The following is a 26,683-nucleotide window of genomic DNA, read 5'->3' as shown; positions in this document are numbered from 1 at the left end:
TTGAGACGCAGCAAGTACAAACACACATCTGCCCATAAGACCATTTCACTCCTCCATAGGCGTCATCTGGCATGATGGAGCACACACATCCGACACAAATAATGACACGAATAACTCGCATGCAAAGCAGATACAAATTACAGTTTATTTGGACAAATTAACTAAGAATTTTATCAATTTTCTTGCATTTTAGAAGATCATAAAGTATTTAGTGATTTGGTAGAAATAAATAATAACACTAACATCCTTAATAATGAGGGGGGTAGGGTCAGATAAGGCAGGTCATCAAAGAACCTAATGTTCCCCCATCACCGTGTCAACATACTAGTGCACACACACTAGCAGGAAGAAGACACAGGTCACTGTGTCAACATACTAGTGCACACACACACTAGCAGGAAGAAGACACAGGTCACTGTGTCAACATACTAGTGCACACACACTAGAAGGGAGAAGACACAGGTGCAGTATCTGGGCTGTGCAGGATGCTGCCACGTCAACATTAGTTGGACAGCCTGAAATACACAGGGAGACAGTGGAAGAAAATTAACCAGCATCACAGCCTCCAAGGTTGTAGCCATATGAAGACAAAAATGACCTCACAACAGCGCAAAAACATCTGCTCATCATGCCTCTACTACCCCCACCCACCCCCCCAATCTTCTTTTTCTGCCCTGCGTTCATCACATACAGCACATGAAACAGCTGACATTAGGTATGTGTTTTCTCTCCAGACTACAAACTATGAGTTAATAAGGCATTATAATTTGTTCCTGATGCTGTACTGGTCAAAACAGTTTGAAGCGGTCGAGATTCCTCTCCCTCACGCGCATGATTACTCCTCCCGAAAAAGATCAGCCATCTCACACTGATAGACAGCAGAATACACTCACACACAGAGATATGTTGGAAATGCAATACACAGCACATTTCAAAGCTCAATCTTGAACAGTAGAAAACCGCCCATTTAAATTAATTCTTATTACTATATTTCGTACATATGGCTTGGCATTCTGATCTGAAGAGGTTAGAAATATGTCAATGTGTAATGGCTGTACCAATCAACATTTTAGAATTGCCAGAGATACCTAGATGCAATTCATTAAAGCAAGAGATGACCATAATCTCAACAAAAGCAGAAAACACTTTAGTGTTGTAAGATGCTGTAATAAATCAGCTAGCTGAGAAATCCTCGCTTTGGAACCTCACGGCAGAACCCAGGAGCTGAAAGGAGTCTTTGAATTTGAAACAGACTCCATCCAAAACTATTTCCGACCAGAAGCCAAACCTTACACCCCTGTTCAGGCATCACACTTGTGATAACGGTAAGGGTCTCAGCACAAGGCGAGGGAAGCTGCATCAGAAGCACAGTGCTACAGGCTATCGGTTAGCAAGCCACCGTACATGCCGACGTCAGGACCAGGCCTTCGCCTCGCATCACACTACAAATACAGCTAGAGCCAGAACGTCAGATCTTTTCAATATACTCATAAACAACACAAATCAAAGAAAAAAAAAAAACAATGATCATAATGACAAAATACAAAATTTTCATCTCATGGAACATCCACTAGAGGATCTCGCATAGTGCATCATCTAATTCATTCACACAAAAGGTCAAAGAAGGTGAAACTAGCAATTGACGTCTTTTCTTAAAAAAAAAAGTAGTCATTTCATAGAAAAGTCTGTACACTCTTCAGTATTGCATATGCATGATCTTTCAGGTCTTAAAAATCTTCTTCTCCCCCCCCCCCCTCTTTTTTTTTTGCATATAAACTCTCTTGGTGTCAGTCAGCCTGCAGCTCATGTCTCTCTTCTGGCTCTCTTCTTCTTCGCCTGCACAGGAGACTCCTGCTTGGCCTCGGGCTTGTCTGGAGGAGGAAGCACAGGAAGGGGAGAGAGAAGTGTAAATGACCACACTTGAGCCTTGAAGATGACTCCATTCAGCACTGAGCAAAAAACACTGAGAATGGTCGTTTGGCACCGGCAGCGACCACCGTAAACAAAACTTTTAGGGCACCCGCCTCACCACTTACACAGCCAGTCAACCAAGTATGGCGAGACCAGCTGCCGCATTCACAGGTCGCTGTGTGACAGCAACACTCCGGTGTGTGATCAGATCAGTGTGGGAGATGGGGCCAGAGGGTGTGTGTGCTAGGTGCATTAGTGAAGAAGGCAGAGACACACACACACACACACATGACTGACTCTCCTTCAGCATCCAGCAAAGACCATCTGGCCCAAGCACTTCCTTACAGCCCCATAAATCACAACAGGGAGAAGCTGCTCACCCAGCACCAATCAGAAGAGATGGGAGTGTTAAAAGGGCACAGAAGGAGCCATCTGGTGGGGAGAGGAGCAGGACCAAGGTGCACATGTGTTCCTCCACAGCTCTGAGGGTAAGGTAGGCTTCTTTTGGGGAAGGAAGCACTTCATATTGCCACCAGGATAGACACAGTCCAACTGAGTCTGCCCAGAATGATGGCAGAATGGGAGATTGCCGACGGAGAGCGATGAGAGCTCTGGTTAAAAGTAAGAACTCAGCAACAATAGACTCAACTCCGAGCAGAAACTATGAGCTCTATTATAAGCACAAGCAATATAATGGATTTATGCAGGTGTAGAAAGAAATGTACTTCTCTCTCTCCCTAAATGAAAAAAGAAAAAGGTTTTTGGGTCAAAAATATAATACTCTATAAAACTTTACAATAGTGTTGGATGGAAACTTGATTTTTTTTGTTTTGTCTTATAGAAGATGTTTTTAAATCAAATTTTTCTGTCTACGTGACCTCAAGAGAAAACATGATTAAAATAAAGTTTACTTCATTAAAACGATATGCCACCACAATAACGAAGAAACCGCACTTGCAGTCAATGTGCATTATTTGTTAAAAATAAGAATATAAATAAAATATATACAAATAATTTTAAATAAAATTAGGCACCACTGGTTGGCAATGACTGTTGTAATATATTAATTGCAAATGTTCCATACAGGCTGCATTTTTTTATTTTTGTTGAGCCAGAAAGGTCTCCAGTGATCTTGATGGAGATAATTTCCAAACACTGTTAATTACTTAAGAATATAATAATCAAGTGCCTTGTATTATTAATTACCTTATATGAATCATGTACTTATGTAAGCAGGAACATGGCTTTTCTGTGTTTCTGCGTGTGTGTAACTTAGAATATTAGGTGCGATGTGTGCGATGTGTTTACCATTGCTTCACTTTCAGCCTTGTGCTGGGAGTGAGCCCAATTGCAATTGTTGTTGTTTGTCTAATAAATATACTTATATGCAGCTCCGGAGTCCTGAGGTAACTAGGGTGAATTTCCACCTATCAGCTCTCTCTCATAACAATGTATAGTTGTGCAGCAAGAAACCCATTTTAAGTGAACAATCTTCTTCCGTTGTGCAGAAGTGAAGAACAGCACCGCTTACAGGACTGACTTTGTGCATTTTTAAACATCTGAGGCTGCGTCTGATTCAAACAAGAGGCCAAATGAGAAACCTTGTGTGGAACAGCCATACAACAATCTGTTGTTTTTTGTCTGGTTTAATACATTTCTTGCCTGGAGATCATGTAATATATATATGAGAAGTCAGATGCTGTTCAGCGCACCAGTCCCCATCAAAATGAACTGAACTGTCAGGCTGCATGGTTCTGCTGATCTGTTGTTTTCCAGCTGCACTGTAATCTTCTCTCGTGTTTTAGCTGTACAGATGGGGCAAGGCTAGCTCCAAAATAATTGTGGCACGGTGGTTCATACTTGGGATCGAGTGTTTTCAACATACTAACAAACCCGGGCTTTTCCACTGTGTAAATGGGTACCATGTCTTTCTCAATACATGCCAACGCTTCCTTAATTTCCTTCCACCGGTGGCCTTTTGTCATACAGGGGTAACACTGGAAAAAGAGGCAGCTGAAGATGGCGGCTTTTTAGCTGTGGTGTTGGGATTGGGACCGGAGCTAGCATCAGAATCTCAAAGACACACACTTGTTCCCATTCCACTGCATGCTTTTGTTTAAGGGTCGGGAACAGGTTTGTCATGCTGCTACTTAAGTTACAAATGAGTTTTCACAAATATTACACAGCAAGGTGGTCTGTTCCCCGTCGGGCCTTGCAAAACCAAACCACTGAGGTAATATGACTGCCTTTCTTTGGTATTAATTTATCTTCAGGGACTGCGGATGCCAATACTTAAGCTTGTTGTTGACCGTAAAAACTCAGAAATGGCGACAGCCTACATTACTGTCGTACCTACAGAGAACTGCTGGCGCTTTTGAGTGACAGCAGAAGAAGCATTAGTCTTGATTTTAAGATCAAAGCATTTTTCACATCGCTTAAAAACAAAAACTTGAATAAATCGAATGAATTCAATACATCACCCAGCTCTACTTCACAGTAAAATAAACTACCTTGCCTGTTCAAGTGCAAGTAACCGACATGGATGTAATCGGAGCTATTAAGTGTCCTCAAGTTCATTGACGCATCGACCAACTGTGGCTGATCATCTTACCATCCTCAGCGCCCTGTGTGCGTTCCCAGCAGTGAGGGAGACGTGATGGTGTGTGAGGTGTGTGCGGGTACTCACCCTGGCCAGGAGCTGGGCCGCTGGGCTGCTTGGCAGGGGCTTTAGCGTCGGCGGGCCCCTGTGGCACTTGGGAGGGGATCTTCGGGACGGCTTTCTCCTGCACAGCGGCTCGGGGTGGTTCAGCCTGTGACAAGGTTGTGCTGTATCAGTGGCTTTGCCTCAAACCAATCTAGGTCAGTAGATAGTGAAACACCCAAGGAGTGGGACATCTGGTTTCTAGTGCACAAGATGCCCTACGCTCACTGGTCGGCAGGAATATCACAATTGTCAAAACTCCTAGTTAATGTATGCAAATATGGACAATATATTACAACCTGGTATGTAGACATGTATGATCGAATAAACATATAATAACATTGCTAGACCAAGCTTCATAGCTGGTATGTCTATGGCAGCTAAGCTATATATATATATTTACTTGTGTGTATATACTTGTGTCACTGACACATCTGTGATGTTTGAGACATCACCAGGCCAGGCAACTTCAACTACTCCCTGGGTTTGCATTGGCTTTGTCCTGATACACTACATATGGAGCTGGTGTGTCTGTAACAGAGTACCTGTCCTGATACACTACATATGGAGCTGGTGTGGCTGTATCGGGACAGGTACTCTGGTACAGCCACACCAGCTCCATATGTAGTGTAACAGAGTACCTGTCCTGATACACTACCTATGGAGCTGGTGTGCCTTTAACAGAGTACCTATAACACATTCAATGGAACAGATACTAAGTGGGTGCTGCACAGACCTCAACAGGAGCAGGGGACGGCTTGGCAGGCTTGGCGGTCTTAGCGGCCTTAGCAGCTTTAGCGGTTGCCTGGGCTGGCTGTGGAGGCGGTGCTACCTCCACTGGAGACTCCTTCACCTCTTCCTAAGGACCACACGGGACAAAGTGTACATGTGTGAACATATTAAATATGGAAATAAAACAAGTGCATATTTCAAATGATAGGGAAAAAATGGTTTGGTACAGCACAGTGAACCCAGCATGGTTCAGACTAGTGAAACACAATAGGTTACTGTGCCATCTAGAGGGTGCTTAAGGAGATTACTGCATGCAATCTGCTGCTTGTGACCCAAGCTTGCTCTATGAAAGTGGCAGCAGGAGGCTGAAGTCTTCATAATTACTGCACGGGGGGGGGGGGCTGCTCTAGATCCCTACCTGAGCTGTTCCAGTCTCCTCCTCCGCCTTCTTCTTCTTCTTTTTCTTCTTCTTGCCCTTGCCGCTCTCGGCTGCAGCGGAGTCAGCTTTGTCCTTCTCATCATCGGATCCCTGCGATTCAAGCAGAGTGCAGAGTCTGAGTATTTCTATACAGTCTACACAGGTACTGGTTGTGCTGTTCTGAACGGCGCCCAAGCGCTAAATAAAGACACAGACGCCAGGGTAACTAATGGCATGCAGACAACTTTCATACTGCTTTTCTGTAGATTTACGAGGTAACACCAAAAACACAATGTCTCTGAAGATGTGGCAGAGTTACAAATGAGGTGCCGGTTATTTCCCTGCAGAGCGTGTAGGTTATAACCAGCCTCTCATCACCTGCGATTGAGCTGTTACTGCAAGCAGCAGGGGCTGGTTCCAAGTCAGCTCAAATCCCTACCCACCTATCCAGCCCTGGGCCACGGCTCAAACAGGATATGGCTGCGGTGTTTTTACAGGCCACTCCTGCGCTGTAATCACAGCTGCCCTGCTCTGCTCTGCTCTGTGGCCAGGGGTGAAAGGAGGAGTGGAAGGCATTTCTCTCTGAGTGCTTTAACTTACTGCAAGGGGAGTCCAGCTGTGCAGCTATGCACACTAATACAGATGTTATGAAGACTGGCATTTTATTCAACAGTCAATAAACTGGATAAGGGGTGGGTGGGGGGGTAGAGTAGAGTTCTACTACAAAACCAGCCACATTGGTGGAAATTGGCTACTGCGGTTTGGGTACTGGTCCGCTAGTGTCATGTCTCTGCGGACCCAGACGACCCACCTGTGCATCCTCAGTGGTGTTGGTCAGAGGGGTGCTGGCAGGCTGCTCTGGTGGAGGGGCGGGGGTCTCTGGCTCAGGCTCCTCGTAGTTCCCCCACACCTCAGCGGGAGCGCTCCAGTCTGACGCCGGGTCAGCGGACGAGCCGTCTATCACAGACACAGACAAGAACACTACAGTTAACAGACCTTCATGGAAGTACATGCACACAAACAGGGTTTCCCCAGACTCATTTTCAAACAGTAGACACCAATGGGGAGGAGATTGGCACATATAGTTTTAGGCTTGGTCTGCCTTATTCCATGTTGGTTTGAGGGAAAGATCATAGGGACGTCTTACTCAGTCCTGACCACTCGTCGTCCACGGGAGGCTCGGTGGCCCACTGCAGCTCTGCCACAGGCTGGGGCTCCACGGCTGGAAGAGCAGAGAGAAATAAACCTTCAAAACTCCATTCTCTGATCAGCTGTCCAAATCCCACCGCAATACCATTCAACTTCACTTCAAAAAGCCTCTACACAAATAACTAATATCGGCATGGTAAAATACCTAACAAATCAAACGTTTTCAGCAGTTCCAATTTTATACAGAAGTTAAACTGCACCATCTACAGGTGGAAGCATGCATGAGAGAGCTGAAGGAATACAAACACTAACTACTTTATTACTAAATATAGAAAATCATTAAATGGTGAAAAAGTGAGAGGGCAAATTACCAGATGGTGCGAGGCCCAGTCCAGGGAATGCCGATGGGATTCCCCGGTCGACGACAGTCCATCCTAAAAGGACCACAGAGTAAACAACATCAGTATTCCTGGCACCTTCACTTCATTCAATATTGACATAACACAGCCTTCCCCTCCTACACAACAATATATTTTCAGTAGAATTCCAACATGGCTTGCGATCGTGCTGTGGATGACCTGTGGAAGACATTTCATACTTGGCGAGGTAGCAGGACACACTTCCATCCATACCTTCAATCTCCTGCCCCCAGACGGACACCTCAGGGTTGGGCTGCACAGGTTTCTTGGGCAGGGCGGTCCAGTTCTCTGCCTTTGGAGCCTGCTTCTGAGGCTTCAGGCCGACATTGTTCCATTCCCCTCCATTCATCGCTGGTGTCTCCTCCACTTGGGCAGTCACTGGAAGACAGACACATCTAATGACAAATCAGCAGACCTCCAAGTACATAACTCCTAAGCTAATCTGAACTGTCCTTTTCATTCATTTGGACATATGGCATTTAGGCGCTGCTTAAAGCAATTAAGAACGTAATCAAAAAGGTCCCAATAGGTCAAGGTCCTAATAAGCCAGGATAACATGACATCTCCTGGAGAGACTGGTGTTGGGTTCAGTCTGCTCACCTTTAGCTTGAGGTGCCACCGGCTCCGCTTTGGCAGGTTTAGCTCGGGGAGTGTCGCCTGCAATAGAACCAAATACATAAATACAGTATGATAAATGAATATTCTTGTGTTTCAGGTTTGGTTAGACGCCATAGTATTGGCCTGCCCATGATCCCAAACCAAAAAAATGACCTTTTTGGTAAGCAGGAAACCAAAATGCTACACTCAACCAACCAGTCGAACAGAAAAAAGGCCTTGGTAGAGCACAGTGCCTCAAACCCATTCATTTTTCCATAGGATTTTTTTTCTATGGGACCAGGAAGTGCGAAAATGCTAACACTAATAGCTACAAGCTTCCAGCCGACTTACACTATTCTAGGTTCTCTTCAGCAAAGGTTTCAAATTACCTTTAGTAAAACAAGCCTGCCTTTTACCAAGAAAGCATTGGGAGAGGACACAATCATGCAGGCATGGGTTGTGAACAGAATTGGATTGATAGCTAATTAAAGCTAATCAAGCTAAGCTGTGTAGTATAAAGCTGATGCCCTACAGCCTTCCCCAATAGGATATTTGCTTTCATGATGCCTTACCAACTCTGAACGCCATTTTTCTAACGTCATACTATGTTGTCAGACAAACATGTCAGACATTAATTAAATATAAATTAAAGCATACAAAATATCTAACTCATTCTCTTCTATGTCCCCCATGTTCAGACAGTTTGAATCTCTCCTAAGGAGAATGGGAGAGGGGTCTCCCAGGTGTCTGTTTCAGTTCCTGGAGTTATAAAAAGAGTCACTTGCACAACCCCCTAAGGGCCAGACGGCACTTACCACATGAACTACAAATTAGCAATCTGTTTGCCTGCAGCAAGCCACTGAATCAGTGTGACGAGACCAAAAAAATAAAAAAAGGGGTTTCAGTGAATCCCACACGGTACACACACACGCTCGTCAGACACAACACACACGCACACATGCATGCTCATATCACTCCACAATTAGTAGAGCAGAAGGACACAACTGCTGTGTCATTCTGATGACAACTTCCTGTCGTCAGTGGCCTAAGGCTAGATGCTATGGCTAGTACATGCAGCAGCAGATCTGTGGGCTGGGGCACACCTGTACCTTTGCTCTTCTTCTGGTTGGTGGGCTTAGCCGCCTCAGGAGCTGGGGAAGGGTTGGCGGGGGAATCATCTCCTCCTGGGCTTGGTGAGCTGTCGCCGGCGCCCTTCTCCTTCCGTTTCTGCTGACGCTTCTCCCGGTTGCTGACTTTGGTTTCCCAGCTCCCTGAAGGTCACAGCAGAATATCAAACACTAGTTCTCATGCACACATGCAGTACGCTGCACCTCAATTTCATGAAAAGGTTGCCTACAGCAGCACAGATGACATGTAGCAGCTCACAGGGGATTCATGAATGAGAGCACATAATGTGAAATGAGTCAGAGCTCTCAGAAAGGCTACGCAATATTCAAAATCATTTCAATTAACTAGAAAGAGACAATCCAGTTGAACACAGTGAATAGGAACGGACACAAGTGGGATGAAAAATTCATCTCATGTAAACATCGACCTGGGAAATATTGCAGGCAGGAGCGGGACAAAATATTACATAGTTTAGCGGGAGTGGGACTGAAAACTTCATCCCACACAGACCACTAGTGCAGACTAACCCATTCAGCCAAGGGCCCTATTCAGTTAACATTGAACTTAAATGTCCAAGCTAAAATACAGGGAATGTTAGAACATGTTTTGTGTCATGCATAACTTGATGAAACATCCTCTAATGCACTAGCAATGCATTGTTAAAGGGCCACTAACTGTTCTGATTAGACCTGGTTAGCCTGCCAAGCATTGCAACATCTGCTGAGGCATCCTGACACCCTGTTCTATTTTTTCTCACTTCCTTTACAAGAGCACAATGCAAAACACAGAAGAATCAGTGAGCCAAACTTGAGGTTTGCCAAGTAGGCAGCTTACCTTCTGGTTCAGGCTCTTTGACACGAGGAGGCGGGGCTGACTGGGTCTCTGGGGCACTGGCAGGTTTCGGTTTCTTCTTCTTGTTCTTTGCCTAGAGATAAACACAAATTGCATGAAATTAAATCACCAGCAGATTATGAATCACAGTTGATGCAATGACAAATTTGATAACGGACAAAACTGGACACACTAAATTATTAAGCACTGACATTCTGAAGAAGGAATAGCTGAATTTGCAAGTTAAGACACTCCAATCACTGTGTCAATCACTACAAGCTAGCAAGAACTAGCACAGCAGATGATTCATCCTGGGCGTTGGGAAAATGCAGTGTGATTAATGGTGCTCTTAGTGCTTTTTGTTGAGAAAAAAATTAAATGCTTTTAGACCACTGATGTGTATATAAAGGGTAACAGTTGACAATTGTTCTGGTGTCGTATGTGCATGTTCATACTTGGTTTAAGGTTTTGAGTGCATTTGTTGACAATTCAAAGCGACTGAACATATAAACTAATACATAAAAAGGCTGCTACAGCAGCCAAATAAAGTGTGTGAAGTGCACAGTAATATTGGAAAACAATATGCCCTCAAAGTCATCACTATTAGTCAAGAAGCATTTTGACTTTTTTGACAACAATAAAACTACTTAATGCACTTATTGTGGCAAGCTGTTTTTTCAATGGATACAGCACAATAGATGGAACAAAATGGAACACATGGACCAAATGTTTCCAAAATATGTTTCTTATGCTATCCTCACCTTGTCAGACTTGTTATCTGGTGTGGGTTGCTGGACAGCAGGAATTTCTTCAGTCACTTTGACTTCCTGTTCAGCCACAGGACGACCGTTTGCTTGTGGTTTCTGTGAAGGATTGGGAAAGTATGAAAGTATGATTAGAAACATGTAGATGTTGCACCTCCAGATAACTTGGGAGAAAATATATCCTGCATAATCAAACACGTTACCAAAGAGTAGACAATTAAAAATACTAGCAAACTGACTGAACGCTCCCATTACCTTCAAATTTACTAACATATTTTATCCTTGGGGTCAATTTGACCCCAGCAATTTAAATCTCCAGAAAATTATTATAATTCAATATTTTACCCAAGTTTATGTGCCAGGTACTTTATGTTTGTTTGTTTGTTGTCTACCTACATAGCACATTACATAAAACAACGCACCCCCTTATAGATCCAGAATACCTGTTACGAGACTATGGAGAAATATGCAGATCACCATAAAATCTCACTGATTGACCTAAAATTGGAAAGAGATATCCTTTTGGTGTTTTCATGGCTTCATATTATTTCTAAGTACATATTGTTGTTATTTATAACATTTGGAATGAAAAACTATTTCTGTCATCAAGATTAGTAACAATGTGTGTAAAATGTAGATATTTCCTGTCCCCATTAAGTTAGGAAAAGTAATTAAATATGAAACAAAAACATTTATGTAAATCATTTATTTAGAGATGTTAAACATTGAATGGGGTCAAATTGACCCCATAGATAATAGGAGGGTTAAGCTAACCTGGCAATTGACAGAAAACCTGGCGTCTTCATGGTTCAGGTCAGAAAAGTAATTTGGTAATATCACCCACGGGCAGAGATTTCAATCTAGATAAAATGTCAGCCAACGGGCATGCTTTACCTTGTTAGCCAGCTAACGTTAGCTAAACTAGTTTACTTACTATATCAGGGCCTTGTTTTATTTCCAGAACATTACAACACAAATTCCCAAATTAGCTGCCTAGATAGGTCGTTGAACTGGCAAGCACCACGGCACAGATAACGTTAACTAATCTGTTATTGCATGCATACTATTAGCTAGCTAACAAGACACTTCTGGCTATCTTATGTTAGGTAGCCAAGTTAGCTAGCATTTTATAGTTAGCTTTTTATAGTTATAGTTATGATATTGAGCAGACGCTTTTGTTCAAAGCAATTTACGAAACACTTGAAAATCATTAGATAAAAAAAACAGTTAAAAGTCAACAATGCGAAAACAACAAGTAACAAGCATAATGAAACTAATACAAGAATCAATATAGAGTATAAATCGAAAGTAAAAACAATGAATTACTACTACTGCTACTAAAAATAACAATGATAAGTATGATTGTATTTATAAAGTATTCCTCACACAAATGAACTAGGTTAATAAGCTAGACAGATATTTGTTAACGTTACTAGCTATTTGATCCTATATGATATGATAGCTACTAATGTTAAGTATATGCGGTTACTATATAATGATACTACTTCAAATTGAACTTCTTCTACTTCACCAACGGTTCAAATATATGACACACTTTTGTCATGTATCACTAAAAAGTAAAAGCAAATGAAACACCGGTGAAATTAAAGGCTAGACCGCTAGCTGGAAGAGCTAGCTATAATGTTACTTTGACGTTGACTGAGCTCAGCCAACCTACAAGCTAACTACGCTGCTTTCAATAAGTTCCTGGATGATGTGGCTAATGCCACCAGGTCATGTGGGTGTTTTTTGGCAAAGAGACGGTACCTTTTCAGATGGTTTCTTCTTGCTTTTCTTCTTCTGATCTTCGGGTTTGGAACTCTTGACAGCTGGTTTCACAGTCTCTTCTATGGTCTCAATCGTTCTTTTCGACCTACCCCTCAACAGACCACGACAAGCAAAGCCCCAAACTACCAAAATCACCAATAATCCCAAACATGCCGTTGAGAGGATAACCCATGGCGGAATCAGATCGGGCTTCAGACCCAAATCCACACCGAGTTCTGAGTTCAGATAGCCTAGGCCAGACGACAAGAGCTCCTTCAAACGGGCCGCCAACTGCTCAGCCTGCTGAGTAGCAACGTCCTGCCAGCTCACTGCCATCTTACACTAGGTCCGGACGGTAATGTGTGCTGTGTGATAAACTAAAAGATCATAGTTTTAACAAACTCGAAACGTACTAATCTTTCACCGAATTTCAACCACTAGACTGACGTTAGCAAGCTAAATTGCGAATGTTCAAAGGATAGCTAGCTAGCAAATAGATTCTTGGCAATCACCTTGGTGGCTGCGAGTTGGTATTCCCCTGGTTGGGTTGGTTGGTAGATTTTCGCTCACCGTTTCTGTAGACGCTGTCTGGCAATAATTAGATGATCTAGTAACATAAGAGGAATCTACGACCACAGATTTAGTTGCTAAAATCAAGCATCAGAGCGAAATCTGCAGATTCTGCCTGCCTGGCGAGGCTAGCTAGCTAATTCTCGAGACTAGCCAATGGATTGAAACTTCAGAATACTGCTTATTGATTGGCTGGCGTCCCCGGATGGGGGGTGGGATATTTGTCGTCACCTTCTTAGGGGGACACGTTCTGAAAGGGCGCAGCTCTAGGGGCCCTTTTCTCTTCTGTTCATGTTAATCTGAAACTGTATATACCAATTTTATGCATCGATAAATACACACACTATCAAAAATCCATTCATCCAAGTTTCGCACGGAGTCATTTGAAATTTTAACTAGCAGCAAAACGCCACGTAGTGGCGCAAGTTACATGGCCACAACTCATTACTGCGCAATACCGATTTCAGTGCCAAAAAGAGGTGTTGACCTTAACTGAACTTCTTGTAATCCGGAAATGTGTAGCTACAGTTGCAAAAGATGTTATCCGAAATCCCACTACAGCCTCATTTCAGTGGACTACGAGACATCTGAGTCATGTTTGAAGTAGAAGTAGAAAAAACAATCTAGAGATGCAGGTCACTTCTCATAAATAATTAAGCATGTTTTAATGAATCCATTCAACCTTACATATAAAATGTGTTACTGTTCAGGTAGCAATGTAGGCAAACATGGAAATGACCAGAGAAAAAAAACAGTAGTTGCATCCAAGTTTATTCTGAAATTCCCTACTCCCCCTATACAAGAAAAAAAATGACGTTCCACAAAGGCAGCTGTGATCTCTCAGTGATAGTAAGTTTTCCGTCATGGGCAGAAGGGGAAGAAAAAAAAGATTCATAATCACAGTGTAAATTTTTTTTCGTTAAATATTTTCTGCTGTCATCTTTGGCTGGGGCTCGGCAGACAGTTTCCTGTCGGACCAGATGATTCCTGGGACATTACAGTTCAAGCCAATGGAACTGAGAGCTGCGGGCTCAACTTCACAAAGCCAATGCAGGAATGTATATTTATTTCAGAAGAAAAAAAAAAAAACAGAAAATAAAATATGAACAAGCAGTCTGCTTTCACAACAGACCAAAATTACTGCCAGGGATGCGACAGCATTTCTTTAAATTCCATAAAATTGTATAGACAAAAAATAAATCTACAAAATGGAACTAGTAATATTACACAACAGTAAACATGTTTTTTTTCCCCGTCAACCTCTACACAAAACCGAAGTTCTTGGTCTTGATGGCTAGTAAGAGTTTCTGTTTGAGAATCTGTTTGGAGGAGTAGAGTGGCACATAGAGGCGGGAGATGCAGGTGTTGGCGGTGGGCAGGTGCTGGTCATCTGGAGGCCGGATGGTGATGGAGGGCATCGGCTGGAAGCCCTCCTCACTGGCCGGCAAAGATGGACTGGAGGTCCAGAAGTACACCTGCAGTGGCACAGGGAAACCATGTAGTTAGTAATACATTTAACCAAGACCATAATCAATGGTTGATTCTTGCTTGTATAAAGTATTTTTGTGTATTCAGTGTGTAATTACTTTACTAAATGTTGCCGATAGCGTCATTTTTAAAAGTGAATGCAAAATAATCTGTATGTATGTATGTATAAATCATTTTATGTATGTATATATAAATTGACATTCCAGTCAATAATGTCTTACCAGATCCTGCCTTTCTGTCATACTCATCTTCTCAACAATGGACCAAAACCAGCGCTTGAACTGTAAAAGTTTCTCCGCATTTTCCCCTGCAATTTCAAATCCAAACGGTGAATCACTGAAGCATTCATACCAAATAATTGAAGTCTGACATGCAAGAAACAACTAAGAAGCTAGCTATTATAGGGCTATATCCAACTATGTTTTGTTGATGTCGACAATTTTGACGGATGGAACGACCTAAAAGTCCGCATTTTCGAGCGGAACCTTGTCATTCGAAGGTCTCAAAATGGTCTGTGCTGATGTATGCAGCTCAACTCTTACCCGATTCATCGTTGAATGAGGTGAAACTGATGAGCATCTGCACATTGACCTCTCCACAGCCATTGACCAGGAGCCGGAAGTCTTCTGCCGTGAGGTCCTCCAGGGCATTCTTGGGAAGCACGTCAAGGAGCCCCTTTCTCATTGCCTGCCAGAGAGCACACACACAGACACTCGAATTACCTCATGCGCTCTACAAAACCAGTCATGCCTTGACCCAACTATATCAGGTCACATTATTTCCAGGAATCCATGCCTGAACGGTTACACCATAAATGGAAACATGGCTGGGCAGAGATGGCAGTGACTGAAACTATTCCAGAAACCGACAGCAATATCAAGGACAAGATGTTACTGTCCCAGAGCAACATAGATCAAATGGTCACCATCATACATTAAATATCATTACATATAACAAGTACACATATCTTTCCAACTTCCTAGTTGTACTTTAAATGTAGCATACTTACATGCAGAGGCTGCTCCGCAACCACCAGCATCCTGTGTTCTGCATACTTCCTAACATACTCATAAACATTCAAAGGGGTGACCGGCATGTTCACCCCACCAGTCAAGAGCTCCACCTGGGGGAAAAGAAACACAGATCATTAAGACCATTGGTTAAATGAATGACAATTTAATTTCACAGATTAAAAATGTATTCAGACAAGCAGAACTCTTGAGTGTACCTGTCCAGCGCCTTCCTCTTTACAGAGGTCGATGGCAAAGGCCAGATCCATGGCTGAGAACACCGCCTCTGCCTCCCCAGCCTGGGAGTGGAGGATTAGCTGCCGCAAGCTCTCGTACATTACCGGGTCAAAGAAGGCAAAGTCATGCCAGTTCACCTGTGGAAAAAAGGCACAGACAGCTCAAAATATGGCACCTTATGAAACCTAGCGACCAACGTCTCACAAGGCAATGTGAAGAATAAAGCATGGGGGGGGGGGGGGGGGGGGGGGAGATATATTAAAAAAAAAAACGCTTTTGTTAATTACCTTTCTCCCGAGCAGGACTTTGATGACGTGTCTATTCAAAGTAATAGGGCACAGTTCATTCTGCAGCAGACAAAGTCCTAGTATTCTGGAAAAAGGAGAAGCAAAACCATCACTTAGACCATCAGATTCATTCTTTTGGGTACCCATCTTTATTTCATTACTTTAAGTAGAAGGAAACGGGAGTGCACCGGAGGGGCTGGGAGTACTGACCTGCCGATGTTGCGGAAGCAGTTGAGTCTGGCCTCCGTGTTCTTGCCTGGTCGTGGGGAGTAGAAGCCCCGTTTACCCGGCTGGTAGAACAGAGGGGCGTTGTCGTCCCCGTCATCAGGGTCGTCCAGCTCCATGTCCACCACGCTGCGGGTGGAGCCATGCCTCTTCCTGTTCTCCTGCTGTGGGGATGGAAAATAGCTCCACGTTACCATGGCTGCAAAGATGGCTGAATATGCCAGAGGTAAAGGGACCTTTCACATCAAGGCAAACAGTGCAACCAGAAGAGTTCTAGTGTGAGCTCTGTGTGCACAAAAAACGAACCTGTGCTTTCTCAGGGGCATCCAGGACACCGAGGTCCAATATGCTGTCAGCACCATTTTCCCTGAAGAACAAAAAGATGCAAAAATCAGTACAGCTTGCACAAAACGCAGGTTTCCAAAGAAAACCGAAATATTTTCATCTTCTAATGTACCAAACAGGACAAGGTAAACCACTGAGTCATTTCAGATGAAGAGTGAGCATGAACAGAGACCATTAGCAGTGACGGTGTTTACCTTCCATGTGCAATGAGGAGCTCCATGGCCTCCTCCACGCGGGCTCTCAGGGAGTCCTCACTGGCCAGGAGCAGCAGCAGCTGAGCAGGGGACAGCTCTAGCAGCATCCCTGTGATTTTACTGGCAAACGCCTGCAAACCAAGACCACAGCACTTACAATTAGGCTCTTTAGCCGTTTCCTTTTCTTTTTTTCGTAACAAGACCAAGAGTAGTAAAAGTCTAACTCATTCTTGATTACACAGTTATGCGGACTGTCAAAAGCTGACATGCAGTTAGTGTTCAATAATGCACACACAGATTTATAGTTAAAACACTGGGTTGTAAGGAACATCTTAAGTGTCTTGCTTTGGTTCTAGGACTGAGAGACGTACCGGTTGCATGGCGTGCACACGAGGGTACAGCCGTTCTCCCAGTGCCTGTCTGTGTGCCGGCAGCGGGTCCGGCTCGTCGCTGGGGTTCCCTTCGGACGCAGGCCTGAAGGGCCGTGTGTCGATGGACAGCTGCCTTCTGGAGTCCCTGAACAACAGGAGGACAGATCACAAGGGTCAGTCTATCAGATTGCCGTGGAATTATCATCATTAGTAGGGGTGTACCAAACCGTTCGGTACAGGAACAGAAATTATAGAGCACGTGTTTTACCCGGAAAGTTCTGCCAGTGCGCTAGTTGTAGCATGCTAGTTGGTTAAGCTTGGTTAGCCAGACTAGTCAAGCTCAATGGACAACGAATGTGTCAAACTGAATGCAGAAATTGCTCAACTGAAGTCTGATATGTGGACACACTTAATACACTGAACCGTGACCCCAAAGCCAAGTTACATAAGGATGCGTGAATTTAGTTTATCCCTAATCAGCATCATTATCAACAACAACAGACACCCACCTGTCGCGATCCCGCCGGGAGCCGGCTCGAAGCCCCCCACTCCTTCTCTCCCTCTCTCGATCTCTGTTCCTCAGTCGCTGCATGAGATCTACACACAAACACACACCAACAGCAGTGAGGAAGCAGTAAGTGACAGAGCTAATGGTCAAACAAAGCTGCCATGAATTAACCTTTCAATCCTGTTCTCCTACATTAATGCCCATGTCAAAATCACAACCACCACAACTGTTTCTGGTCTATTCTGCTAGAGATGCATCAGATTGAAGTAAAAGAAAATGCTCCAGAGGATAATTCCATCTGATTCTATGTAGTGTGATGTCTGCTAAAAGCAGGGTTACGTACTGCTGGCCTGCATGCCCTTGCTGACGCTCTGCACGCAGTCCAGGTTGGGCAGCTTCTCGTTGGACAGGAAGGCCTGGGCAATGGCCGTGTAGAAGCTGCGTGCCACACCGCTCCCCTCGCCCGGCTCGTCCTTGAAGGTGACCTTGACACGGTGCACAGCCATGGGCGTGGTGGTGCAGCGGCGGCCAAAGTGCGTGTTGAGCTGCCGCATGGTCTGCTGGATGAGCTGGTCGCGGTCGCGGTCCACCTCAAGCGCCAGATCACGCGACTGCAGGTTGCGCAGCTTCTCCATCTCCCGCCGGAATTTGGACTCTTTCACCTCAAAGCCACCCAGCTCTGTCAGGATCTATCGGGTTTTTGAAATGCAGAGTTTGAATCTACCTGTTTGCGACTCATGAATATACATCCATCCCATATACATTTCCATGAAAAAAAAGCAATGCATCAAACAACTACATTGTTCATGAACAAAAAGCCTTCTCTTCTCTTCACGAGTCTAAGTACCACCATTGCTGACTATCTCAGTAGGTGTGACTGCTGGTGACCTGAGGGTGTACGCACCGATCCTGGCTCAGCCCCCACGTCCTCCATGAACACTCTTCCAAACAGCTCCAGGGAGAGACGCCAGCGGCCCAGCAGCATGTCATGAGAGATCACCATTCCCATGAAACTACAGTGGGGTCTGAAACACACATCACCAGACACACACATTACTTCACGAAGCTTTGAAAGAGACACATCCCACCATATTCACCATCCATGTATCCCTTCAAATTGGTAGTGTTCACTAATTAGGCGAAGGGAGCAAATAACTGTTTTAAAACTAGAAATAAGCAAACATCTGTTGACTACTTGGACAGCAGCAGTTCCACAACAATCAACATGCGGACAACAGCCATGTTCATAAAGCCTTAGAGTTTGACGAGAACAGGACTGCCTACAGTTCCTGGGTTGCGGGCTGCACTACCTGAAGGAGGGTAGAGGGGGTCCGTCGCTCTCGGTCAGGCCGATCTCAGCCAGCAGGCTGCTCTTGAGCTGGGCAGCCAGGTCGTGGGGGGAGGGGCCAGGCTTGGAGGTGTCCATCTCCTGCTCCGCGGCAGCGAGCTCCTCCCTGGGACGCAGCTCCATGCTCATCACGTTCTTCATGTTGGCCGAGTACGACATCTTAGTGGGCAGAATCTGGGAGGAAGGGTTTCAACAGTTTTAGTATGGCTTAGAAGTCAGCACTAAATGCAAAATTAAGAGGATTTTGTCAAACCTTTCTTTTTAAAAAAATCATTACATTAAGGGTCCTACTGTATGAGAAGAATAGCACTGTTGCTTACCTCTAAGCAGTTTCTATCCGCTGACATGTCGGCCAGGCCTTTGCTGGCCATGTAAGAGGACGAGTACAAGCCCTGGCTGGGGCGACCAAACAGGTCCTCCTTCCTGGCATTGGGCTGAGAAAGGAGAGAAGAGGAAGATGGGGGGGGGGGGGGGGGTCAATTACTGCAGGTTGTCTGTGAACATAAGAAATTAGATACTTGAGAATGTCTGAAAAATGAGGATGAGAATGAGAAATGAGAAAAGGAGAAAAGAGGGAGATTGAGGGTCAATTACTGCAGGCCGTCTGTGAACATAAGAAATTAGATACTTGAGCATGTCTGAAAAATGAGAACTTTGTTGAATAGAGTTGGAGGCTCACCTGTAACAGGTGGGGCTGATCGGCCAGTGGGATGGCCTCGGCCAGGGGCACTTCGAAGGGATTGGGTGGGATGCAGCCCAGGAAGGTCATGGAATCGGAGCGCCGGAAGAAGGAGTGATTCTGTCCCGTTTCAGCGGGGACCGGATCGTCATCCTTGTCTTGCAGCGTAGAACCTGAGAAGGACACGAAACAGAACAGAACATGAGACAAGAGCAGAGCGTCTCAACACAAGCAAGCTCATCCAGGGTTCCTGGAAGACTTCTGAAAAGAGAGATCGGAATCATCTTGAGTCAGCCATGCGTTCACAAACAGTCAGGACGTCAAGACGACAGCAGCCATAACCAAAAGCTCAACGTTCCGAGTCAACACACATCTTACGGAATCAAAAGGCTGGTTCTCAGACTGCCTATGCTCCACGGTACCTTTCACAGCTGCCCGCTTCTTTTTGCCGTGTTTCTGCCTAACTGCCTTCCTCTTGTGTCCCTCTTGGTATTCCAATGCAAAACCTAACAGTAGTAGTTTGGTAATAGTAGTAATGGTAATTATTTTTTGATTTAATTAAATGTTCACACGTAAATGTCAAACTCATGAAGTTCACTCAGATTCTTCACTCGGAACTGGGTGATGGCAGAGTTGAATGTCTGGACGGGTTTAGCACTCTCCACTCATACTTACTCTGATTGGTGTCCTCGTCGTTCTCGTGCTCTGAATCTTCATTGTCCAAACCGAGCTCCAGAATCTCTCGATTCCTGCAGGCAGAAGAAAACAGCTGGTTAATCTCACACAAGTACTAAAAAAAAACACGCTAAATAGTTAAACACGCTCAATAAACTCCCATCCACAGGAGACCAACTGACCTCTTCCGGTCCATCTGTGGTGTGTCCAGCGTGGTCTGCTGGTTCATGGCCTTGATCCAGTAGATGAGAGCCTGGAAAACGTAGGCCACGTGCTTGAGCGAGCACACGTCCAGCACGGGCAGCACGTCTGAGTGCTCGTCGTTGTGTGAGCGCATCAGCGACAGGGCGTAGTTCAGGAAGTCTCCCCGGGCCGACATCATGCCCTGTCGAGCGGTTAGCAGGGTGGCTGCCCGTCTGGAGAAAGACACGTGTGGTACATCAGCAGAGTTCTCTCTCACACACACACACACACACACACACACACACACACACACACACACACACACACACACACACACACACACACACACACACACACACACACGACACGTGTGGTTCATCAGCAGAGTTCACACACACACACACAAGTTCACACAAAGTCCATGTAACATGCATGTCCTTATATATTCTATATATAGTCTATCTGGACTTTGAAACACCTTAGTGTACTTATAAATAATTGGTTGAGAACATTTCCACAACACCAATTCTAGTGTGGTGACGGAAAGAAACTTTCTTTTTTTCTTTTTTTGAGGACCATGAGCTAGCCAAATGTCCCTGGAAGCCCAGACGGTGCGAATGCTGTGGAGGCGTACCTGCGGCCCTCCAGCGTGCGTAGACTGGCCTCCTCACGGGCGGTCATGCGCTCTCGGCGGCCGGCGTGTTGGGACGCGTGCAGCGGGTGGCTGGGATGGCCTGGGTCCCCTGCGGAGGACAGCGCTGAGCCGTAGCGCAGCTGGGCCTCCGTGGAGTCCATGATGGACACCATCCAGTTCCAGGTGGGGATCAGTTTGTCTTCCACGAAGTTCTGGAGGAGGCAGGAACATAAAGTGATTTAACCGATCTCAGTGACAACTGGGAATTTTTTCATGCATGTTCGGACTGTTCTACAACCACAATTAAGAACATCCTCAGACTGCAACCATTCAGTTAATAAAATAAAATATTGAATCTTTCTAGTTTTGATCGACACTTGCACAATAGAAAAAGGATATTTCTCTCATCTGGTGGACTTTCAGTAAACTTGTTTTGATGTGACTGAACAGACATGCAGCATAACGATGAGACACCAAGACCCACCTGCAGGTTGACAGCGTCCTGGTAGGTGAGTTTGACGGCTGCAGGATACTGGGAGTAGACCAGGTGGTTGTATTTGGGGATGAGGCCCATGAGGTCGGAGATCTGCCTGATGACGATGCTGTAGGCGCGGGCCAGGCTGCTGGCGGACGTCAGGTAGCTGCTGGAGTTGCTGGCCTCCAGGGCGGCGGCGGCGACCGCTGCGCTGTTGCTGATGGCACTGCTGCGGCGCAGGTTGGACGGGTCGATGTAGATCAGGCCCGTGGAGCTCGCTGCAGTGGAGGGGGAGACACAGGTCAGCATATATACAGTTGAACAATGGAAATCTGCCATGTCTAATCTAACCATCTACTTAAAATGTCAACATCTCAAAACCAATATTGAGATGGTGTTATAATTAAATGTAATAAAGAAACTGTAAAAGGGTTTCTTAAACTGGACCTGGTTGGGGAGGGAGCGCTCTCTGACCTGCAGGGGTGGAGGTGCTAGAGGGGGCGCCCCCGGCGGTCCGCTGGTTGGGTGTGGTGCGGACGGCCCACTGCATGGAGCGCGGCGCCTGGGCAGCGCTGTTGGCGTGCGCCATGCCCGTGGTCCTCTCCAGCGGCTCGTCCACCAGGAACGTCTCCTGGTCCACGTCGTCGCTCTGGCTGCTGCTGCTGTCCGAGTCGCTCGAGTCGTTGGACTGCGAGTCGTCCTCTGAAAAGAAGGCAGGGACACTGCTGGCACCTTGAAGGAAAAAGCAGAGGAAGAAGAGAATTCAAAACAGGGAGAGGAGGAGGAGGAGGAGGAGGAGGAGGGAGGCGAGGAGGAGGGGGTGTCAGTGTGGCCAAGCGCAGCAGAACGGCCCCCAATGGGAGTTGCAGGTTAGTGCTCCATGCCAACAGTTACCACCACAAGGACACCTGCCACTAACTACGCCATGTCTAGACACTACACAAACACACACAGTCACACAAGCACCACACGAGGCATTAACTACAGCTGGAGCTCAGACAAAAGCAAAGCTCACAAATCTGTGAATTAACATGTGTGCGCACGTGTGAGATCTCATTAAACCAGTGGTGTTAGTTTGCAAATTATGAAAATCTTAAGAAACAAACCAGCACACCTTTTTAATTTTTTTTCAAACCAAAACGTTCATTCTAATAGTGTTTACGTACACCCACACTGGTTAGCAGGAGTGAGGAGCACTCCCAATAGGTTATTTTTATATTAAGGGAGAAAACAAAACAAAACAGAAACTCAGTTACTGGTTAACAAAGCACATGATACTGGTAGAGGTGGGGCTGGGGTGGACATCTACACTGAGGGCACATCATCTCCAGACTAACTCTGTGTGCCATCGCCACGCTCACTCTGGTCCTAACACATATGCATTAGGACAGAAAGGAGCCCATACCAAATATGGGAAAGGCCAGGGACACCCTACTGCCTGCAAATGAAATAGAGGGCGTTGAACTAAAGACTACATCGCATTCCACGCAGACATCAAGTGCCAAACATGAGCTCCGAAACAACTAGCAACCCTAACAGTGTGGGTCAGGCACTTCTTTAATGTCACCCGTCCTCTACATGGAACTCATAAGAATACCAGGGCAAAAAACGCAGGGTCTTTAGCAGATGTAAGCTTCGATGCAGACTCATTGTGTGTTGACCATGGCAGTATGGACATGAATTACTGATAACTTCCCATTCCCCTTCTTTCTTATCATCACTGAAATGAAGTACCTGCTTCAGATCCAGCAGTTGCTGCCGTGACGACGCTTCTCCGCCCACTAGCATTGTCCTGGTTGCTGTGGTTACTCTCACTGTCACTCTCGGTCTCAGCAGCAGCGAGGAGATCCAACTCCATGTCACTTCCTGGATGAGGTTGAGAGGGATAGAGAGAGAGAGAGAGATTAACTGCATTGCCGGTGACGCTGTTAAGTTAACTAGTGGTCGGTGTGTTGTTAATGAGTTGTTTTGTAGAGGGTGAGAGCAGCACTCACCATCCTCATCATGCTCATCGTGTTGACCCTCAGCCTCTGCGTTCTCTTCTCCCTGCTCCTCCTGGTCGTCATGGTGATCCTCCTCTCCTGCGACACCCTCCACAACCTCCACCTGGAGCAACAATGGGTACAGTACATCTTTTAGGAGGGATGTCCACTGCCTTTTAGGGCAGAGGCAATTTCAGGGCAGCAAAAGGAGGGGTGACCACTAATGGAAACACTCGTTAGGCTCCATACCTCCTCTACATCAGCGGACACGATGTCGTCCTGCTCCTCGTCCCGCCCGCGGACAGGCTGGGACTGGCTGCTGCGGTGGGGCTGGGGGGTGCGGATGATGTAGGAGGAGGCTGCTTGACTGGAGCTGAGAAACACAGCAACACACAACATGAGAGTCACGCATAGCGGAACACAGTGACAAGACAAACGCAACAGCGACATTACCCAGACAGAAGTCTGAGAACGATCATTCATGACTAAGAATCAAGCCATGAATGTAGAAGGAGAGATGTAGAACATCCCATGGTTAACAAGTTGTGACGCCCAAATACATACAATGCGTACTAGTTGTGAGACTAGTTACTAGTTACAAGAAATATCTCCTGACAACCAGCCACGGAGACGGAGAAGCCATGTTGGCACCACAGGACTCACTTGCTGGATTGGTCTGGGGAGGGCCTGGGTGGCAGCGGCTCCACAGAGAAGAGCTCCTCGCTGCCCTGGACGGCATCAATGCTGGTGCTGGCCAGTGTGAAGGGGGCGGTGGGCCGGGCGATGCCCATGCGCACGGGCACGATAAGAGACTCGGCCACGTTACACAGCTCCTCCGTCGCGTACGGGAGAAGGGCCTGGAACACACGGCGGCACTTCCCTATGGGCTGCGGGATGAAGTTACTGGGGAACACAGAGATACATCGGCGTTAAAAAGGATCCTTTTTCATGTCACTGGAAAATTAGCTCAGCCCATTTTAATATCCAACTGGCATTCATATTTTTTCAGACCAAGTCCTATAAAAACTGGCAATATTTGAAAGAAAAGGCCAGTATGGATATTGAAATCCTCGCAGTTTAGGATGCATTTCAGAACTAGTGCTTACTTCTTCTTCTTGGATGAGGCCATCTCCACGCTGAGGATGACAAACACACGGGCCACCGACCGCAGGAACCTCCTGGTGACAATCACCGCCTCATCCCTCCTCCCGGGGGTGTACTTATTCTGCAGCTCCTTCACCAGTGTGCCCAGGAGCGTGTCGATGAACTACAAAAACACACACACAAGCACACACCCACCCATAAATATGTGCTAAGGACATAGGAATAGGTCAACTAGAAATAATCATGCACTGCCCTTTTGGACTCTGAATAACTGAAGCTGTCCGTAGGGTCGTAGGCAGAACTTACTGTGATGTCCGGGGCACACTTGACGATGAGGCAGTGGGTGAAGCAGTCCAGCCTGATGGTGCCACTCTGCTGGTTCAGGTACACCTGCTCCTCAGGGAGGAGGTGGGCAATCCTGCTGCTGGCACTCAGCCTGGCAACACAGAGATAGAATGAGTCAATATAGGAAGCTTATGTGTATCCTCTCACACACACACACACACACACACACACACACACACACACACACACACACACACACACACACACACACACACATATATATATATATATATATTTACACATTATGGCAGGCAGGTCTAAACCTTCACTGCCATCTATAGTTCGAGTTCACAATCACATGTGAGTGTGCTTCATGTCAGTTAAATGCTATGGATGGTTATACAGTGCCCCTATTGCACCAGGTACTAATCCGTAATGAAGAGAGTGGAGGCTTACGGGTCTTTGTTCTCTTGGGAGCCAAACATGATCATGGACTTGAGGGCGTTCCAGTCCTGCAGCACGCGCTCCAGAGCCAGCTGGGCGAAGCGTGGAGGTTCCAGGTCATGGTCCGGCATGTCCGAGTCTACAACAGACCCACACCCACACACAGTCAGCACATATCAGTTACTCAGGCTCCCAGGAGCCACCGCAACCCACACCACGGGGCAAATCCCCAGGTCATTCCTCATGAGGTTTACGATTTGCCTACGCCGCACTGGCACCATGTTTATTTTTGCAAGATCCAAATAGGACAGTAAATCATACGCCCTTTTAAATTAAGTTTGACACAAGAGCCCCTGCTGTGAAAATGTCAGGGCCTGTAAAGGGACGCATACCCTGTCGCATGCAGACATGCACACACACACACACACACACACACACAAACAATCAGTGGCACGCACCCTCTGCGCTGGCAGCTTTGCGATTGCGGTCCTCCCGGATGCGGGGCGGCCGGTACTGGCAGTGTTCCACACTCTGCCTGGCAACTGTCTGCACCAGGAACAGCAGGATGTGCTCCCCCCTGCAGGCACAGAGGCAGCAGAGAAAGAGATGAAATGAGACACACAGAAAGACAATGGCAGCGCAGCAGAGCACAGAGAAATACAGTGTGTGACGAGAGACATGAAAGAACAAAAGCACAGGGTCAGGTTGGTGCACTCCCTTAAAATGTGCAGATTTACTATTGCTGCAGTAGGCAAATACAGAAGCGAGATCTCCTCTGCACACGCTATAGATCAGACTGATCTGCAGGGGTACGTTTATTAGAAAAATGCATGAGCAGATAGCTTCATCATGATGCTGTGTCTGGTGTCAAGTGCTTGTCTACTGTCGTAGAGCTCAGTTTGTCTGTGCAAGGGTGTGCATGTGCGAGTGTGAGCTTACATGTGTGTGTGTGTGTGTGTGTGTTTACCTGCTGTTGGGGGTAGTGACGAGGTTGGTGGTTGTGAGGAGCCTGTAGAGCAGGTCCAGGCGAGCAGCTTTCTGCCCAGCAATCAGTGTCTTGCACTTGCATTTCTCCCAGCAGTCGCAGTACGCAGTTGGAGAGGTTCTCTTCAGCCTGGAAACACACACGAGCAACAAAGGAGCCTTTCAGTCGCTAAGGTCGTTTTATTGGCATGTGCTGAGATACATCAGCTGAGCAAAAAAGACATCAGATAAGTTGAGC

General features: G+C 46.0%; 2 protein-coding genes across 14 annotated transcripts in view; both read right to left on the bottom strand.

The window, feature by feature from the left end:
* Positions 1-122: 122 nt before the first annotated feature.
* LOC105894712 (protein LYRIC) lies at positions 123-13,149 on the bottom strand. 3 transcript variants are annotated; one of them, XM_031576392.1, is made up of 14 exons: positions 12,930-13,149; positions 12,418-12,794; positions 10,648-10,749; positions 9,890-9,980; positions 9,031-9,198; positions 7,931-7,987; positions 7,544-7,708; positions 7,283-7,345; positions 6,910-6,984; positions 6,574-6,719; positions 5,763-5,873; positions 5,349-5,471; positions 4,598-4,721; positions 123-1,871 (listed from the first exon to the last, which is right to left on the bottom strand). In XM_031576392.1, the coding sequence occupies exons 2-14, from the start codon at positions 12,751-12,753 to the stop codon at positions 1,804-1,806; spliced, it is 1,629 nt and encodes a 542-aa protein (XP_031432252.1). In that variant the 5' UTR covers positions 12,754-12,794; positions 12,930-13,149; the 3' UTR covers positions 123-1,803. The 3 variants fall into 3 exon arrangements, with proteins under 3 accessions (XP_031432252.1, XP_031432251.1, XP_031432253.1); XM_031576391.1 differs by having other exon boundaries at positions 12,418-13,149; XM_031576393.1 differs by having other exon boundaries at positions 9,037-9,198; positions 12,418-13,149.
* A 593-nt stretch (positions 13,150-13,742) lies between these two features.
* ubr5 (ubiquitin protein ligase E3 component n-recognin 5) overlaps positions 13,743-26,683 on the bottom strand; it is a 36,447-nt gene continuing 23,506 nt past the window's right edge. For 7 of the 11 annotated variants that reach the window (XM_031576380.2, XM_031576381.2, XM_031576388.2 and 4 more), the window contains exons 29-59: positions 26,429-26,575; positions 25,920-26,038; positions 25,474-25,600; positions 25,039-25,168; positions 24,735-24,895; positions 24,292-24,531; positions 23,878-24,001; positions 23,641-23,752; positions 23,381-23,512; positions 22,094-22,378; positions 21,656-21,924; positions 21,172-21,383; positions 20,537-20,770; positions 20,355-20,428; positions 20,102-20,185; positions 19,680-19,852; positions 19,321-19,434; positions 18,963-19,174; positions 18,557-18,677; positions 17,996-18,341; positions 17,654-17,741; positions 17,145-17,289; positions 16,774-16,904; positions 16,541-16,601; positions 16,220-16,398; positions 16,010-16,094; positions 15,704-15,859; positions 15,485-15,598; positions 15,018-15,162; positions 14,697-14,782; positions 13,743-14,462 (exon numbers count right to left, since the gene is read on the bottom strand). In XM_031576380.2, the coding sequence (XP_031432240.1) occupies positions 14,250-14,462; positions 14,697-14,782; positions 15,018-15,162; positions 15,485-15,598; positions 15,704-15,859; positions 16,010-16,094; positions 16,220-16,398; positions 16,541-16,601; positions 16,774-16,904; positions 17,145-17,289; positions 17,654-17,741; positions 17,996-18,341; positions 18,557-18,677; positions 18,963-19,174; positions 19,321-19,434; positions 19,680-19,852; positions 20,102-20,185; positions 20,355-20,428; positions 20,537-20,770; positions 21,172-21,383; positions 21,656-21,924; positions 22,094-22,378; positions 23,381-23,512; positions 23,641-23,752; positions 23,878-24,001; positions 24,292-24,531; positions 24,735-24,895; positions 25,039-25,168; positions 25,474-25,600; positions 25,920-26,038; positions 26,429-26,575 (4,819 nt within the window). In that variant the 3' untranslated portion in view covers positions 13,743-14,249. The remainder of the gene's footprint in view (positions 14,463-14,696; positions 14,783-15,017; positions 15,163-15,484; positions 15,599-15,703; positions 15,860-16,009; positions 16,095-16,219; positions 16,399-16,540; positions 16,602-16,773; positions 16,905-17,144; positions 17,290-17,653; positions 17,742-17,995; positions 18,342-18,556; positions 18,678-18,962; positions 19,175-19,320; positions 19,435-19,679; positions 19,853-20,101; positions 20,186-20,354; positions 20,429-20,536; positions 20,771-21,171; positions 21,384-21,655; positions 21,925-22,093; positions 22,379-23,380; positions 23,513-23,640; positions 23,753-23,877; positions 24,002-24,291; positions 24,532-24,734; positions 24,896-25,038; positions 25,169-25,473; positions 25,601-25,919; positions 26,039-26,428; positions 26,576-26,683) is intronic. The other 4 variants (XM_031576387.2, XM_031576390.2, XM_031576383.2 and 1 more) reach the window with 3 other exon arrangements.

The sequence above is a fragment of the Clupea harengus genome, chromosome 11 (genome assembly GCF_900700415.2).
Source record: "Clupea harengus chromosome 11, Ch_v2.0.2, whole genome shotgun sequence".
Lineage (NCBI taxonomy): Eukaryota > Metazoa > Chordata > Actinopteri > Clupeiformes > Clupeidae > Clupea > Clupea harengus.
The sequence above is the reverse complement of the archived record's forward strand: the minus strand, read 5'-3'. Positions and strand labels throughout refer to the sequence as shown.

What these genes read in the sequence shown, in the direction of transcription:
- LOC105894712 (XM_031576391.1), bottom strand. Translation starts at nt 12,753, where the DNA reads ATGGCAGTGAGCTGGCAGGACGTTGCTACTCAGCAGGCTGAGCAGTTG. An exon ending in CAGATAACAAGTCTGACAAG is followed by an intron (nt 9,981 to 10,647) that starts GTGAGGATAGCA and finishes GTTTATCTCTAG; the next exon opens with GCAAAGAACAAGAAGAAGAA. An exon ending in ACACCACTGAGGATGCACAG is followed by an intron (nt 5,874 to 6,573) that starts GTGGGTCGTCTG and finishes CTTGAATCGCAG; the next exon opens with GGATCCGATGATGAGAAGGA.